The sequence below is a fragment of the Moschus berezovskii genome, chromosome 23 (genome assembly GCF_049115385.1).
Source record: "Moschus berezovskii isolate FMDL1 chromosome 23, NW_MosBer_1.0, whole genome shotgun sequence".
In the NCBI taxonomy this organism is placed as follows: domain Eukaryota; kingdom Metazoa; phylum Chordata; class Mammalia; order Artiodactyla; family Moschidae; genus Moschus; species Moschus berezovskii.
In genome coordinates, this window is record NC_142482.1 from 55,823,085 (window position 1) to 55,837,731 (window position 14,647).

Genomic DNA, 14,647 nt, shown 5'->3' on the forward strand with positions numbered 1-14,647 from the left:
CTTAACCCGAAAGGCTACCTAAGTGTTAAAGAATGCTTATGAGGTGTCTAACAGACTAAGTACTCAGTAAAGGGTAGTCATTTATTAATAAAAGTGACAATGGGCTCTTTAAAACAGTGATTTTTAGAAGTAGATGCTATGTGGCCTGGCACTGTCCTCTGTAAAACTGTGAAGTAGGCCAGGTTTGCCTCTTACCTGAGGTAAACTTGCCAGTGCTATCTTCCAAATCCAGTGTAAAACTGGCCCAGAAAACCTGACAAGACGGTGAAAGGAAACACTTAGCCTTGTGACAGGCTTGAGTCTGTAAGCAATGAGCTGAAAACGCATGTCATAAAGAGCCACACACCCCATAAAGCTTTTAAAGACAGGTTTATTTATATATAAGTGCATGAAATTGAATACAGAAACTTTATTAAAATACTGTATATTACAAATTTTAACCCAATAAGTTCTGTGTAATGACATTTAAGTGCTGGATTCGCTTTTAACAGTTGTTCTGTGTGTATCAGTAAAGAGTTCACCCTGTATATTACAAAGAGGAGAGACACATATGGACCTCAGAAACGGTCCTGAGATTAGACAGCGTATGATGTTAATTGTGCATCTTTTCTTTAAAGCGATGAATTGGAACCGAGACCTTGTCTTTGCAGACCAACGTTCTGTAAATCAAAAATAACTTGCATATATTTATTGCTGCCCTTTGAAGAAAATGAGTGGTGGAAAATAATTTAAAAATAAAGATCAACATTTCTATGCTTACCACAATGAAACCTGATGCTTACTACAATTAAAATTCACTGCAAAGTTTGTGTTCTCCGGGAAAGTATACTATATACACCATGAGATTTGTACATGAGTTGGAAAATAAAAAATTGCTTATATAAAATTAAAAATCAATAGTATACAATATTTACAGCTTGTTAGGTATTATAAATAAACATACTTTTTAAATAACCCTTCAAAATTAAACTGTATTATGTAAACATGCAGTGCACATACTCATACAGGGTAGATTACAGTCTTAACAGAAGGGGGAAATTGTGTTCACAGAATGTAGGTTACTTCATCACATACACCTTTGTTTTGTGCATTACCCCTCCAAAGTTTCTTCTTCCTGTCTTTAAGTTTCACAGTACATTAAGTATTTCTAGAATAAAAAACAAAAAGTCCCTGATGGTAAACATATTCCTAAAAGTGACATGAAGTGTCTGCCCTTGAACCACAATACAAAGCTGACACCGTTCACGCTAGCATCTCTAGTTCACAACAAAACCAAGTTTTAACATTCCACATTTAACTGTCTTGACTACATTTTCTCCCATTTCAAACTTACTCGGAAAGAGGAAAAAAAAACAAACACCACACATTATGATAATGTAATGAAAGCAGTTGTCATCTGTCAAGGATGAAGTAACTGACTTTTACTAAACCACAAGGAGTTAATTCAATTACATCCTTCCTCAGCTCCGAATTCCCAGCAACAGGCATACCAGTCCTGAATTCTGCTAAATTCACTTTGCGAAAGTATCTTAACTTCCAAGGCACTAAGGCATCATTTAGCTTTTAAAAACTGCACTGTGGTTTACTAAATGATTCATCAGTGGTCTGAGAGTTAACACAGTTTGTAAGTGAGTTTGCAATACCTATCAGACAAACTATATATTTGCTATGTAAATAAGAACATTTTAGCTGACTGAGATACTGTTGATCCCCTTATTCTAGAATGACTAGAGTCAGGAGTTAATACTTCATGGTAGAATCCTATGACCTTTAACCTAGTTAATTAAATGACTAAAATGAAAAATACTGTGGAGTTTTATACTGTTCATCTAAATATGCAGAGCTCGTCTGTGTGTGTGTGTGCGTGTTTGGGAGGCAACCAGAACTTTTACAATTCCTCCACTGTACAAATACTAAGAAAGCGTCAACAATCAGACTATCAACTCATCCAGTATTGAAAGGAAATCATTTTTGATTATAATTCAAACAAGTGCCTCTGTTTTGCCTTCTATGGGGAAAACTTTAAAATGTCCCTACCCAAAGATACTTACTGATACTTACTGTCTTAAGTTACGTTAAAGACAAACGAAACGTCTCATCACCAACAGTACTATCAAGTTACCATTCATTTATACAGGGCTATAAAAAAGTGATGATCTTTAGAAATTACCAATACGCAGTATGTTCAGAAGAAAGAGTGTTATACTTATGATGATTATACATTATAGCTCCTCCTGCCAGGTATTTATGTTACACTGCTTCCCAGTTTCCGTTACACACTTAAACGCAGTCCCCAAAAGAGGACAGTCACGTCACCACTGAGTGGAGATATATACTATATTTAGGACAAAATCCTAAAAAAAAAAAGAAAACATGTAAGAGGTCCATGCTCTCTTGACTTGCTTATAGTATTTAATTTTCAGCAAGATTACAGCTGCATAACCGTAAGGTGTTGAGAACATTCTCTCCTAAACCAGCACTTCTGATTCTATCAACAAACTGTACATATGTTTAAACTATCCCATATGACATCTGTATGGAAGGGGGAGGAATATTTTTTAAAAAAAAAACAAAACTGCTAAATTAGTTCTCAAAAATCAAGACAGGGTTATTATGAAAGCTCAACATACGTGCGATGAACGTAAAGAACGTGAAAACAAGGCCTCTGTGCTCGGTGGAGGAGAGGGTTACAGCTCAGTGCACTGAGAAATTTGGGTGTTTCCACTAATCTAATAATGTATTAACCAGTTTACCTCCACATTTACAGAAAATACTGTATATATTGTTACTTTCTCTAAACAAATTCATAAGTAAATTTTTAGACAACAGCTTCAGCAACCTCCTCAGAAACATTGTGTTGCCCTCACTGAACAGAGATCTTTGAGTGAGTGGGGCAAACCGACCACCACCCGCACAAAATTGTAAAATGATTTCGAATACTTTGTGGTAAGTTTAGTCTCACATATAAAGAAACACCACATTTTGCAAACATGCAGTAAACATACTCACACGGTGTCATCTGTAGTCTTAACAGAAGGGGAAACTGGGTTCACATAACGCAGGCTGTTTCATCAAATGTGTCTGTTTTTTTGCATTACCCCTCCAACCGTTCTTCCCATCTTTATACTCCCCCCCATAAATACTACTACATTGGAAACATTTTATCATTTTTTAAACAAATAATGTCCTTTTTATGCTGTAGAGTCTTCCTCCACAATGTTATAAAAAGGACAGGAAAAGGGAAATTGCTAGTCAATTTCAACCACTGAAGATTCTCACCCTTGAAACCATTTGCCCAGTTACCCAAGTGTTGCCAAACTTCTCTGCAATCTGGGTCACTAGAATTTTTTCAGTAACTTTCCATATTCTTCACATCTTTAAAAACAAATAGCGACTCTCTGAAGAATTCTAAGACTTTCTGAGAGAACCGTAAGTCAAGTGGCTTGAAAATATTTCAGAAAGTCCTCAACATCTTATTATCTCTTGAATTATAAAATGGACATAAATTTAAAATAAAAGTATTACCTTTTAAGTTAAAAACAAACAAACAAGTAGGGCTTATGCACCTTTGCTCCAGGGGAGGAGGGATATGGTAGACACCACTGCCCAGTTCTGTTCTCCCACAGGCTGGGGTGGCAGAAGAGAGGTGGATGCAGGGGTGGGGGGACAGAGTAACCTGCATGCAGTGGAGATTCAATGAATATTGGCTGAGTAAATCCGAAAGATGCAAGCCGGAGAAAATAAGGGGTAAGTCCTGGCCACTTCTCACTTTTCCTGTTTTAACTAGTAATATGCACAGCCTGATACTGAGTCCTGCTTGCCCTGGCCATTGCTATCACCACCAGCCCCCAGAAGTGCTCTTGGCAAAATATCTGCTGATTTAAAGAGAAAAAAAAAAAAAAAGAGGTGGAAACTCTTTTGTGTCCGACTCTGTGTGACCCCATAGACGGAAGCCCAGTACGTGCATTTAACCCCCACACATCCTCCCATACACTCGAAGTCACCTCCTGATTACTTATACCACCTCACACAACGTAAACGCTGCATAAATGGTGTAAACACTATGTAAATGCCCTGCGAACTGTTGCCTGTGGGGGGGCATTTTGCTTTTGGGAGCTTTCTTGACTTTCTTTCCAAATATTTCCATCCAAGGCTGGCTGAATCCCTGAACGTGAAGCCACAGACGTGGAGGGCAAACTACACATTTCCACCACAAGCGAAAGGCCGGCAAGTGAGAGGTCCCAGGTTCAAACCTGCGTCGCTGCTGCGGAGTCCAGTGTTCTCGTTGCTACGCCACAGCAGTGCGATCTCAGTTTCTAAAATTCCATTTGGTGAATGAGAAAAGTCAGAACTGGGGGAGGGGGTGGGCTGGGGGAAAAGGACTTAAACTCTCAACTGGAAGCAGGATGTTCTCCCAGATGTTTGAGGATTTAAATCATCTCGGTAGCTCTCGGTGGACTCAAGGGCAGGGATCCCATCTGGGGGCATCCTTGTGCTTACTACAGAAAATACCAGACTCAGCACTTTGTATATATTAGATCCACCAAAAATGCTTACAAAATTGCCTTAGTTGGTGTGTAAGTGCCAGCCTGGGCACACTGACTTGGCAGCTCCATTCTCCCCATCTTTATTACAGGGTCTCTAGAGACGTTTTCCAAGAACATTTTTTTAAACTTGTTCTTGTTCCTTATACCACAAATTGGATATACAGGGTAACTCATTTCTTTATTTCTCACTTAAAGCACAAACAAAATCTTCACATTTTGGGAGGATGGTGGAAACACACGCTGCAAATACCAAGAAAGCACACTGGGTTACAAACTGTAAACTGTTCAGTAAACACAGAGACGGAAAGTAAGAATAATTAACCTGTGTGGACACTGAATACGGCCAAAATTTTGGACGCACGTTATTCTAGACAACCGGTGGGACTGTCCAGGGGGCACTGCTGGCACCTTCTTCACTTAAAGGTGGTGAGCATTACTTGTAGCTCAGATGAGGCCCCCTAATGCTGATCTATGGACATTTTAACTAGTGTGTTAACTAATTAATGATTAGTTTGGGCAGACAGGAGTCTCTTTCTCAAGGAGCTGATTTCACTGGCAGCCTATTTTATTAGCATTTCTTAAGATAAAGATGTATAAACTGCCGAGGCTCTCACCCCGCTTCCCTCTTGCATTTACCACACACAAAATAGATTTACTGCTAAATCACATACAAATTTTAAGAATAACCCAAATATATCAATAAGGGCTTTTGTTTTATCACAAACAAGGATATCTAGCACTAAGAAACCAATAAAAATTTCCCCCAATTCAAAAATCTCAAACTTCCTCAAATCTGTTTAAAAGATCATTCAACTGAGCCAATACATCAAATTCTCCATTACATCAAAGTGTTCACTGAACAAACGCTTTCCAATTAGACTCTATTCATATACAGCAGCTTTACATATATATATATATGCGTGTGTGTGCGTGTGCGTATAATGACATATATGTATGTAGATATATATCATTAAATGTTTTCTTAGCCTCTATAAGAAAACCATTGACCTTTTAAAAAAAATCTCATAGAAACAGCTATTAAAACATTTCATCCATTTACACTATCAGTTGCATTTCACATCAGAAGAGTAACATTTGCACAAAATTCCAATGGAAGTAACTAAAAACAATGGAAGAAACCAAAAATTCCCCCCAAAGTTAAAAGCACAGGTGCAGGCAAACACACACGCACAGCTCATAATATAAAGCAACTTCATAATGAGATAATTGCAGGACACTCTACAAACTGATCCACCTTCTTATATTTCTATCCGAGAGCAAAAACAGGAGTTTAAACCTCTTTGGTCCATGCAGCCATACACTTAACGTGTCCGAGTTATTTTCTGGCTAATTTCAGATTCTGAACCATGTGCCCCAGTTACCTTACCATGATAACTTTCTGAAAACATAAACTAACCATGTGTTAAAATAAATATTCATTTCTGTAGATCTCAATTCCAACACATTATTGATTTTCTCCCCAAGAATATGAACACTTTAAATTCCTGACAGAATAACCAAAGGAAGAAAGTGATTCAAATCTAACAGAAAAGGAAAAGTCAAGGTGACTTCGGAGATTTAGATCTAAATTTAAGAAAACATCAGGAATACAAAGAACATGTGAAACTAATTTCAGGCTGAACATAATAAAAATAATCCACTTTAAGATTTACTTTAAAGATCTCTAAGAATGCATAGTTGCTTCTTGGCTTCTTTTAAAACAGATTTCCAAACCACAGTGTTATTAAAACTGCCCCACCCCAAACTGGCTTCCATACTGGAAAAATACCCCCAACACATCATCAAGTTGCTGATATATTCTGCTTTTTGGTAGAGAAAAGGTGTCATGGGTAACAAAGGTCTTACATTTGAATGGGACCTAGTAGAAACTTGTTACCAAGTTAGATTATAAAAGAGTGAGGTTAGAGTATGGAGATTATCTTTTGGATTGTCCATAACTTCATATTTTCTGCAATTGGCTCTTCTTTTGAATTAACGTATATATAATCGTGGGCTTCTCTGGTGGCTCAGTGGTAAAGAATCTGCCTGCCAATGCAGGAGATGCGGGTTCAATCCCTGGGTCAGGAAGATCCCCTGGAGAAGGAAGTGGCTACCCACTCCAATATTCTTGCCTGGAGAATCCCATGGACAGAGGAGCCTGAGAGGGGCTACAGTCTATGGGGGTCACAAACAGTCAGACATGATTAGCAACTAAACAACAATGTATAATTGTATCTAGTATTCGAAAAAAGTCTCAGTAGGAGGCGAATTCAACCAGTTTCTATGCTTCCCTTACTTCTTATACTCTTAAATACAATTACGCATCGCCAAAACCTCTAAAAATGTTTTATACTAATGACTTTTTCATTCTAATAAATGTCACTGTAGATGCTAGTAAATTTAAATAACAATAAAACAAAGAGTTGAAAAACTGAAATGTATCACTTACATATATGTTCAACACTGTCCTGATATGCTGAGAGTAACTGCCAAATTTTATTTACTGTATTCCCCAATTTTTACTTAGAGAAATTATGATGCTACCACACAGCCAAAATAAGACTGTTTATTATTCTTCCTATATGACTTGTTTCTTAACTACAAGTGAGGCTTCTTGTTTTCACAGCCTAATTTAGGCCACTCTTTATATACATTTGATACTCCAGGATGAAAGACTGCTTACGTTTTGTCAAAAATCAAGATATATGCAACAAGTAATATAATCCCACTGAGATGCTAGTTGTAAAGATGTTTTCTCCATGAGATACATGGCCAGAAGCTGTCTTCAGAAGGGTCAAGAATAGGATGTGTATCTCAGACTTCTTTTCTTACAAAATTTATAAGAAAATTTTCAAATTAAATTTTAATGACACACAAACTACAATCAATATGTGTGACCCAAAAAGTTTTTAAATTCATAGCAACAGAATGTTTCTGTATGAGGGAAACTATTAAAGAGTGTTATTTGAGTGAGTGAAAAGGATGCACCCTATAGATCTACTTTGAATCCTTAAAAGAGTCTAGCAGTTTTCCATTCAGTATTATTTTCCACATAAAGTAAATAACAATAAATACCTAGTTTATATGAAAGCCCTAAATCCCAGAAACGTTCAACATTAAAAATCAGGTAATTTGTCTCATAATAAATGATTCGATATTCAGCACTCATACGGGATTTAGCATTACAAAACAGAATTTCTCACTACATCACCTGAATTCATGTCAAATATGTTCACAGCACTCATCTACAGCTACACTTGCAAACTTCACATGATCAATGTTAAAAAAAAAAAAAAGAAGAGTTTGGCACATGTATCAATTCTTCAAAACGTCCCTGTAACTTAACACAACACTGTTAAGAATGATGATTGAACGCCAGTGTTAACCTGATTGGCAGCTAAACAAGGTGCTTTTTCTTGTAGCTTCACGCAGCAATGCGCCTTGCCCGGGACGGAGGCACTAAGGTGCGGTGCGGTAGTGCAATCACTGACCACCAGGGGGCGATCTTCCCACACGGCCCGGGGCCCCGTGCTTGACCCGCTCCTTCCGCGTCCTCGGAGGATCTCGCGCCCACTCGCCACCGATGCCGTTTTCAGAGACTCTGCACGTGTTTCCTTATGCGAAGTGAAGCCGTCCCCACGGAAGCCTCAGAGTGTGGCGAGGATCCTTGAGAAGGAGACGATGAGCGTCAGTACCGTCTGCCCGGCGCCCCACACCAGGGCCTCCAGGGGGGCCATGCTCTTCCCGGCCACGCGGTAAATGCCGGCCACGGCTGCACCTGCAGAGAGGGACACAGCGCGGTCACCGAGGCCGCTGCGGGCCCGGGGCTCGCTCCCCCGAGCCACGCGGCCAGGCCCCGGGCACCGCACGATCCCCCGCCGGGGCTTCCCTCTGGCTGCTCCCAGCGACACTCTGCCGAGCCACACTCACCCGCAAAACCGAGGAACAGGCTTTCAGTTCAAGTGCAAAATACCTATTTACGGTACACGCTGCTTACTTGACACAAGGTGCGTTTATCATAAAAAATGAATCAGTCAGTACTGCAATCTCTCAGCCGGCTGTTGACTCGGCCAGACCCCATCAGCACTTTTAAAAACATATGACACAATATATTGATAATTATAAATACAGGAAAACCACACAATATAACTTCTAAATTATTCAAGAAAAAGTTAATATTAGAGAAAGTTTCATTTCTTTCAGTAAAATGAATTCTTAAATGTCATAAAAAATATCAGAATTTTGAATAATGTACTTTACAATCTACCATAAAAAATGGTTTAAGTATTTGAATAAAACTGGAGGCTAGTATTTTGACATCTAATAAAAGTGGAAGATGAACCTGACATCTGTTCTAGGAAAATTTTTTAGATATCAGGCACTTCTGAGAAGGAGAGACTCTCAGGCACCTTAGCGCCCTGAGGCTCTGGTTCAACACTTTTATCTTATTGCTATAGTATATATAACGGGATCTAAAAGGCTGACTTTAAAAGTACACTCAGAAATCATAAAAGGAGGAAACACTTAAACTACGGTTGAGAAGGCCTGAAAACTTTTGTCTAGAAAAACTGTCTATATATTCGCAGAATGGTCAAACAAAAGGAAGAACAGAAATGTTATCTGAAGAGACTTGAATTACAATCATTTGAGATAGAAACCTACTCACAAAAATTAGTTAAGAATTAATTCCATACTCAACTAAATTTCCCAAATAAAAGTTATTATACTCCTCTATGCTGCTAAGTCGCTTCAGTCGTGTCCAACTCTTGTGCGACCCCACAGACGGCAGCCCACCAGGCTCCCCCGTCCCTGGGATTCTCCAGGCAAGAACACTGGAGTGGGTTGCCATTTCCTTCTCCAATACATGAAAGTGAAAAGTGAAAGTGAAGTCGCTCAGTCATGTCCTACTCTTAGCGACCCCATGGACTGCAGCGCACCAGGCTCCTCTGTCCATGGGATTTTCCAGGCAAGGGTACTGGAGTGGGGTGCCATTGCCTTCTCCGATACACCTCTATAGAAGATACAAATAAGAAAAGCAAATTATTAATTTAAGCCAAGGGCTTTCATATACATAAAGAAATTTTAAAATGTATAGTATATTTATAGTATACATGTAACTTGTCAGAAAACTTACAAATATCATCTTAAATATCATACCATTCCTGAGTAGTATCACTTAATTTAAAGATGAAAAAGATTCAGAGTTTCTGTTACTAATCCAAGAAAATACAGTTAAGTACAGAGCTGTAATTTCAATCCAGAATAGACTGGCTATAAATCTCCAAATCATTCTATCATTTTACACTTACACCAAGTGAAAAAACAGAATGAGAAATTCAGAAAACAATAAAGTAACTGATAATTACATCAATATTAAATAAAATTCCTAAGAACACCAACATTTATTCAATCAAGTAGAAAACTTCACTAGTATAATTGGTCATATCCTTGAATTTTAATTTTTTTTTTTTTTTGGCTACACAGTGCAGCATGGAGGAATTCAGTTCCCCAACCAGGGATCAAAATCTAACCCCCTGCAATGGAAGTGGGGAGTCTTAACCACTGGACCACCAGGGAAGCCCTATCCTCAAATTTTAGAATTGGATAACAACCTGAAAAAAATTAACAATATCTTAGGATTCTTTGTTATCAGAAAATATGTTAAAATAAACCTGAGAAATACTGTTTTTACTTTGGATTTTCCCTAGATTTCCATGACTATCTTCAAATTTATTTATCTTCAATTTTAAAAACCAAAATTTGGCCTCCATTTCTCCAGCACTAAATTCCCCTGGTGGCTCAGACGGTAAGGAATCCACCTGAAAGGCAGGAGACCTGGGTACCATCCCTCAGTTGCAAAGATCCCCTGGAGGAGGGCATGGCAACCCACTCCAGTATTCTTGGCTGGAGAAGCCCCACAGACAGAGGAGCCTCGTGGGCTACAACAGTCCATGGGGTCACAAAGAGACTGAGCAACTAAAAAGAAAAAAATTTCAAAAATGATCCAAGAGGTGAAAAACAAGCTCAGACTGCCTGGGAAGTACCAAATATGTTAATTCCAACATCTCATGCTTATATAGGTTAAGAACATGGATTTTGGAGTTAGACTTGTGGGTTAAAATCCGAGCTCACTTATCAGTAGCTGTGTGACCATGAGCAATCACCTAACCTCTCTGTGCCTTATTTCCCCAAATGCAAAATGGGGGAGGGGTTGAAGATTAACAGATGGTATTTGGAAAGCATTTAGAACAGTGTCTGAATAAAAAAAGAACAGTGTCTGGTCCTACTATGTACTCCAACGTTTGATTAGTGTTGTCTCAGTAGTACATGATAAACGAATTTCCAATCAGTGATTCATCATTCAATAAGTTCAGTTCAGTTCAGTCGCTCAGTCCTGTCCGAGACTCTTTGTGACCCCATGAACCGCAGCACGCCAGGCCTCCATGTCCATCAGCAACTTCCAGAGCTTACCCAAACTCATGTCCATCGAATCAGTGATGCCATCCAACCATCTCATCCTCTGTTGTCCCCTTCTCCTCCCACCTTCAATCCTTCCCAGCAACAGGGTCTTTTCCAATGAGTCAGTTCTTTACATCAGGTGGCCAAAGTACTGGAGTTTCAGCTTCAACATCAGTCCTTCCAATGAACACTCAGGACTGATTTCCTTTTGGATGGACTGGTTGGATCTCCTTGCAGCCCGAGGGACCCTCAAGAGTCTTCTCCAACACCACAGTTCAAAAGCATCAATTCTTCAGTGCTCAGCTTTCTTTATAATGCAACTCTCACATTCATACATGACCACGGGAAAAACCATAGCTTTGACTAGATGGACCTTTGTTGGTAAAGTAATGTCTCTGTTTTTTAATATGCTATCTAGATTTGGTCATAGCTTTTCTTCCAAGGAGCAAGAATCATTTAATTTCATGGCTGCAGTCACCAACTGCAGTGATTTTGGAGCCCAAAAATAGTCTCTCACTGTTTCATTGTTTCCCCATCTATATGCCATGAAGTGATGGGACCAGATGCCATGATCTTAGTTTTCTGAATGTTGAGTTTTAAGCTAACATTTTCACTCTCCTCTTTCATTTGCATCAAGAGGCTCTTTAGTTCTTCTTCACTTTCTGCCATAAGGGTGGTGTCATCTGCATATCTGAGGTTATTGATATTTCTTCTAGCAGTCTTGATCCCAGCTTGTGCTTCATCTAGCTTGGCATTTCACATGATGTACTCTGCATATAAGTTAAATAAGCAGGGTGACAATACAAAGCCTTTACGTACTCCTTTCGCTATTTGGAACCAGTCTATTGTTCCACGTCTGGTTCTAACTATTGGTTCCTGACCTGCATCCGGATTTCTCAGGAGGCAGGTCAGGTGGTCTGGTATTCTCATCTCTTCACGAATTTTCCACAGTTTGCTGTGAGCCACACAGTCAAAGGCTTTGGCATCGTCAATGAAGCAGAAGTAGATGTTTTTCTGGAACTCTCTCACTTTTTTGATGATCCAGTGGCTGTTGGCAATTTGATCTCTGATTCCTCTGCTGTTTCTAAATCCAGCTTGAACATCTGAAAGTTCATGGTTCATGTACTGTTGAAGTCTGGCTTGGAGAATTTTGAGCATTACTTTGCTAGCATGTGAGATGAATGTTGTATGGAACAACTGATAGCCATTTTGAAGAAATAAATTTAGATCCCTATTTCACACCACTCCCCAAAGTAAATTTCAGATGGATTAAAAAACTAGATGTTAAAAACAAACAAAATGAATTTCCCTTGGAAGGTTGTACTGTTCAAGTAAAAGCTTACACAAGCATAAATAATCCACTTTTCTTTATACTCTTTTAAGAAACAGAGGGTAAGATCTTCAAGCCTATGATATTAAGGGTAGAAAACCCAGTGTAAAAATCCAGTTTCCAAAATCAAGGGAGACACTGTAGTGTTATACAGAAAATAAAATGAACTACCATCTTCCTCCCTGTGGATAATCAGGAACCAGTGCGTAAGTCACAGCTTCCCTCTAAAAGAAGCGCTTCACGGTAGACTCCACTGCACCATATCACTGCACAACCCAGAAGCACTAGCCAGAGAAGACTGTTCCAGTAGAACTCTTCAGCAAAAAGATCAGAAAGAAGACAATTTTGTGTGCCTATTAAATGGCTTTGGAAACAATGCAATTAAATACTGAGCAGATAAGCAGCAGTATTTATAACATATATGTAGATTATAAAGTTAAAACCAACAGATGCCCAAGTACCATCATCCACATGACATGTACTCAGGAACATTACTGTTTTATGTGAGGCTCCCGTGGACTCCCCTGTCACACCCCATTTCCTCCCAAGTTTGGTTTTCGTCATTCCTTTGCTTTTCTTCAGCATTACCACCTGCCTGTATTCTCAGATATTACTTAATTTTTTAAATAAGCAAATTTTATATAAATTGATACTGTAAGTATTCTGGAATTTTTGGCTGTTTGTGGCTCAGATGGTAAAGAATCCACCTGCAATGTGGGAGACCTAGGTCCAGTCCCTGGGTTGGGAAGATCCCCTGGAGGAGGGCATGGCAACTCACTCCAGTATTCTTGCCTGGAGAGTCCCATGGACAGAGCCTGTAGCCTGGCGGGCTACAGTCCATAGGGTCGCAAAGAGTTGGACACGACTGAGCGACTACGCACAGCATATACGTCAGGAAATTATCCAGATTGTTGTATAATATGCAGCTGTAATTCACACATTTCCACTGTTGTGCAGAATTCTAAGTATGGATATACCACAACCTATTTGTCCATTCTAATGTGGACGACACTGTTTCTAATCCTTAACAATGACAAACCCTGCTTCTGTGAACATCCTTGTAACATGACCCCCAGCACACATACTCAATCGAGTTTCCCTACAACATGTGGGTATGCCTATTATGGCATTTTCAACTTTACTAGGTAATGCCAACTTGTTTCCAAAGTATTTGAACCAATTTATATTCCAGTTACTCCATATCCTCAGGAGCAGCCGATATCTTTAAAAACATGTCAATCTGGGTAAGAGATGTTATCTCTGCAATTAATTTGTGTTCCCCTGATATTTAATGTCACAGAGCTTTTCCTCACATATCATTCAAATTTGACCATTAGGGTTTCTACTTCTACGAAATGCTTGGCAAATCTTTTGTGCATTTTTCTACTGGACTGTTACTTTCTTATCTGATTCACAGGGTTTTTAAAAACACAGTTTGGATATTAATCTATTGACATTTATATAAGCTAACACATGTCTTACCCCAACTTGTGCTTTAGTTAAAGCACTCTCGTTAAGGTATATTTTGCTCAACAATAGCCAGCTGAAAAAGTACAAATATTGTGATCCTTATTTTCCTGGTGAAATATATTCAAGAATGAAGAGGGCAGAAGTTTAACAGGGCGCGTGAAATAAATGAAACGGCCCTGTGTGGAACGGCCACCGTGAACAACGGCAGAAGGCGTCGGCCAGAAGTAAGTAAAGGTCCCCCAAAGTATTAGGGAGCTAGAGAAGACTGGCATAGCAAAGAGGAAGTGGAGAAAACAATTCTGCTCAATTTTTTTAAATGGTTTAAAAAAATCAAGAGAAAAATATTATTTCATGATACATGAAAATTATATGAAATTCAAATTTTAATGTCCATAAACAAAGTTTTATTGGCATACAGCCACAGTCATTTCTGATACTGAACTATCTTTGCATTTCTAGGATAACATTTTTTTTTTTTTTCAAACTTTAAACTTCTTGTTTTATATTTGGAGTAGAGGGGATTAGCAATGTTGTAGTCGTTTCAGGTGAACAGTGAAGGTACTGAGCAATACATATACATGCATCCGTTCTTCCCCAAACTCCCCTCCCATCCAGGCTGGCACATAACATTGAGTAGAGATCCATGTGCTGTACAGTAGGTCCTGGTTGGTAGGATAATATTCTTGAAGCAAATGAAACTATACTTTTCCATTTTTCTGTAGTCTGCATCTTGTTTAGCAAAAAGATGACACTGATTCAGGAAACATGCTGTGCACAGCTTTTAACCTTTCCATTTTCTGCAATAATCTGGATAAATAGGAACTGTTCCCGGAAAATCTGG

General features: G+C 38.9%; 1 protein-coding gene across 4 annotated transcripts in view; it reads right to left on the reverse strand.

The window, feature by feature from the left end:
- Window positions 1-14,647, reverse strand: part of TMEM170B (transmembrane protein 170B) — a 153,901-nt gene that overhangs the window by 115,503 nt on the left and 23,751 nt on the right. Inside the window, exons 3-4 of one of the 4 annotated variants that reach the window (XR_016036080.1) lie at window positions 8,478-8,633; window positions 8,189-8,325 (exon numbers count right to left, since the gene is read on the reverse strand). The exons of 1 other annotated variant lie outside the window; for it this stretch is intronic. Coding sequence is in view for 2 of the 3 variants with exons in the window: in XM_055405857.2 (XP_055261832.1) it covers window positions 8,195-8,325 (131 nt within the window). In the remaining variant the exon portion in view is untranslated. 2 more of the 4 variants (XM_055405857.2, XM_088831334.1) reach the window with 2 other exon arrangements.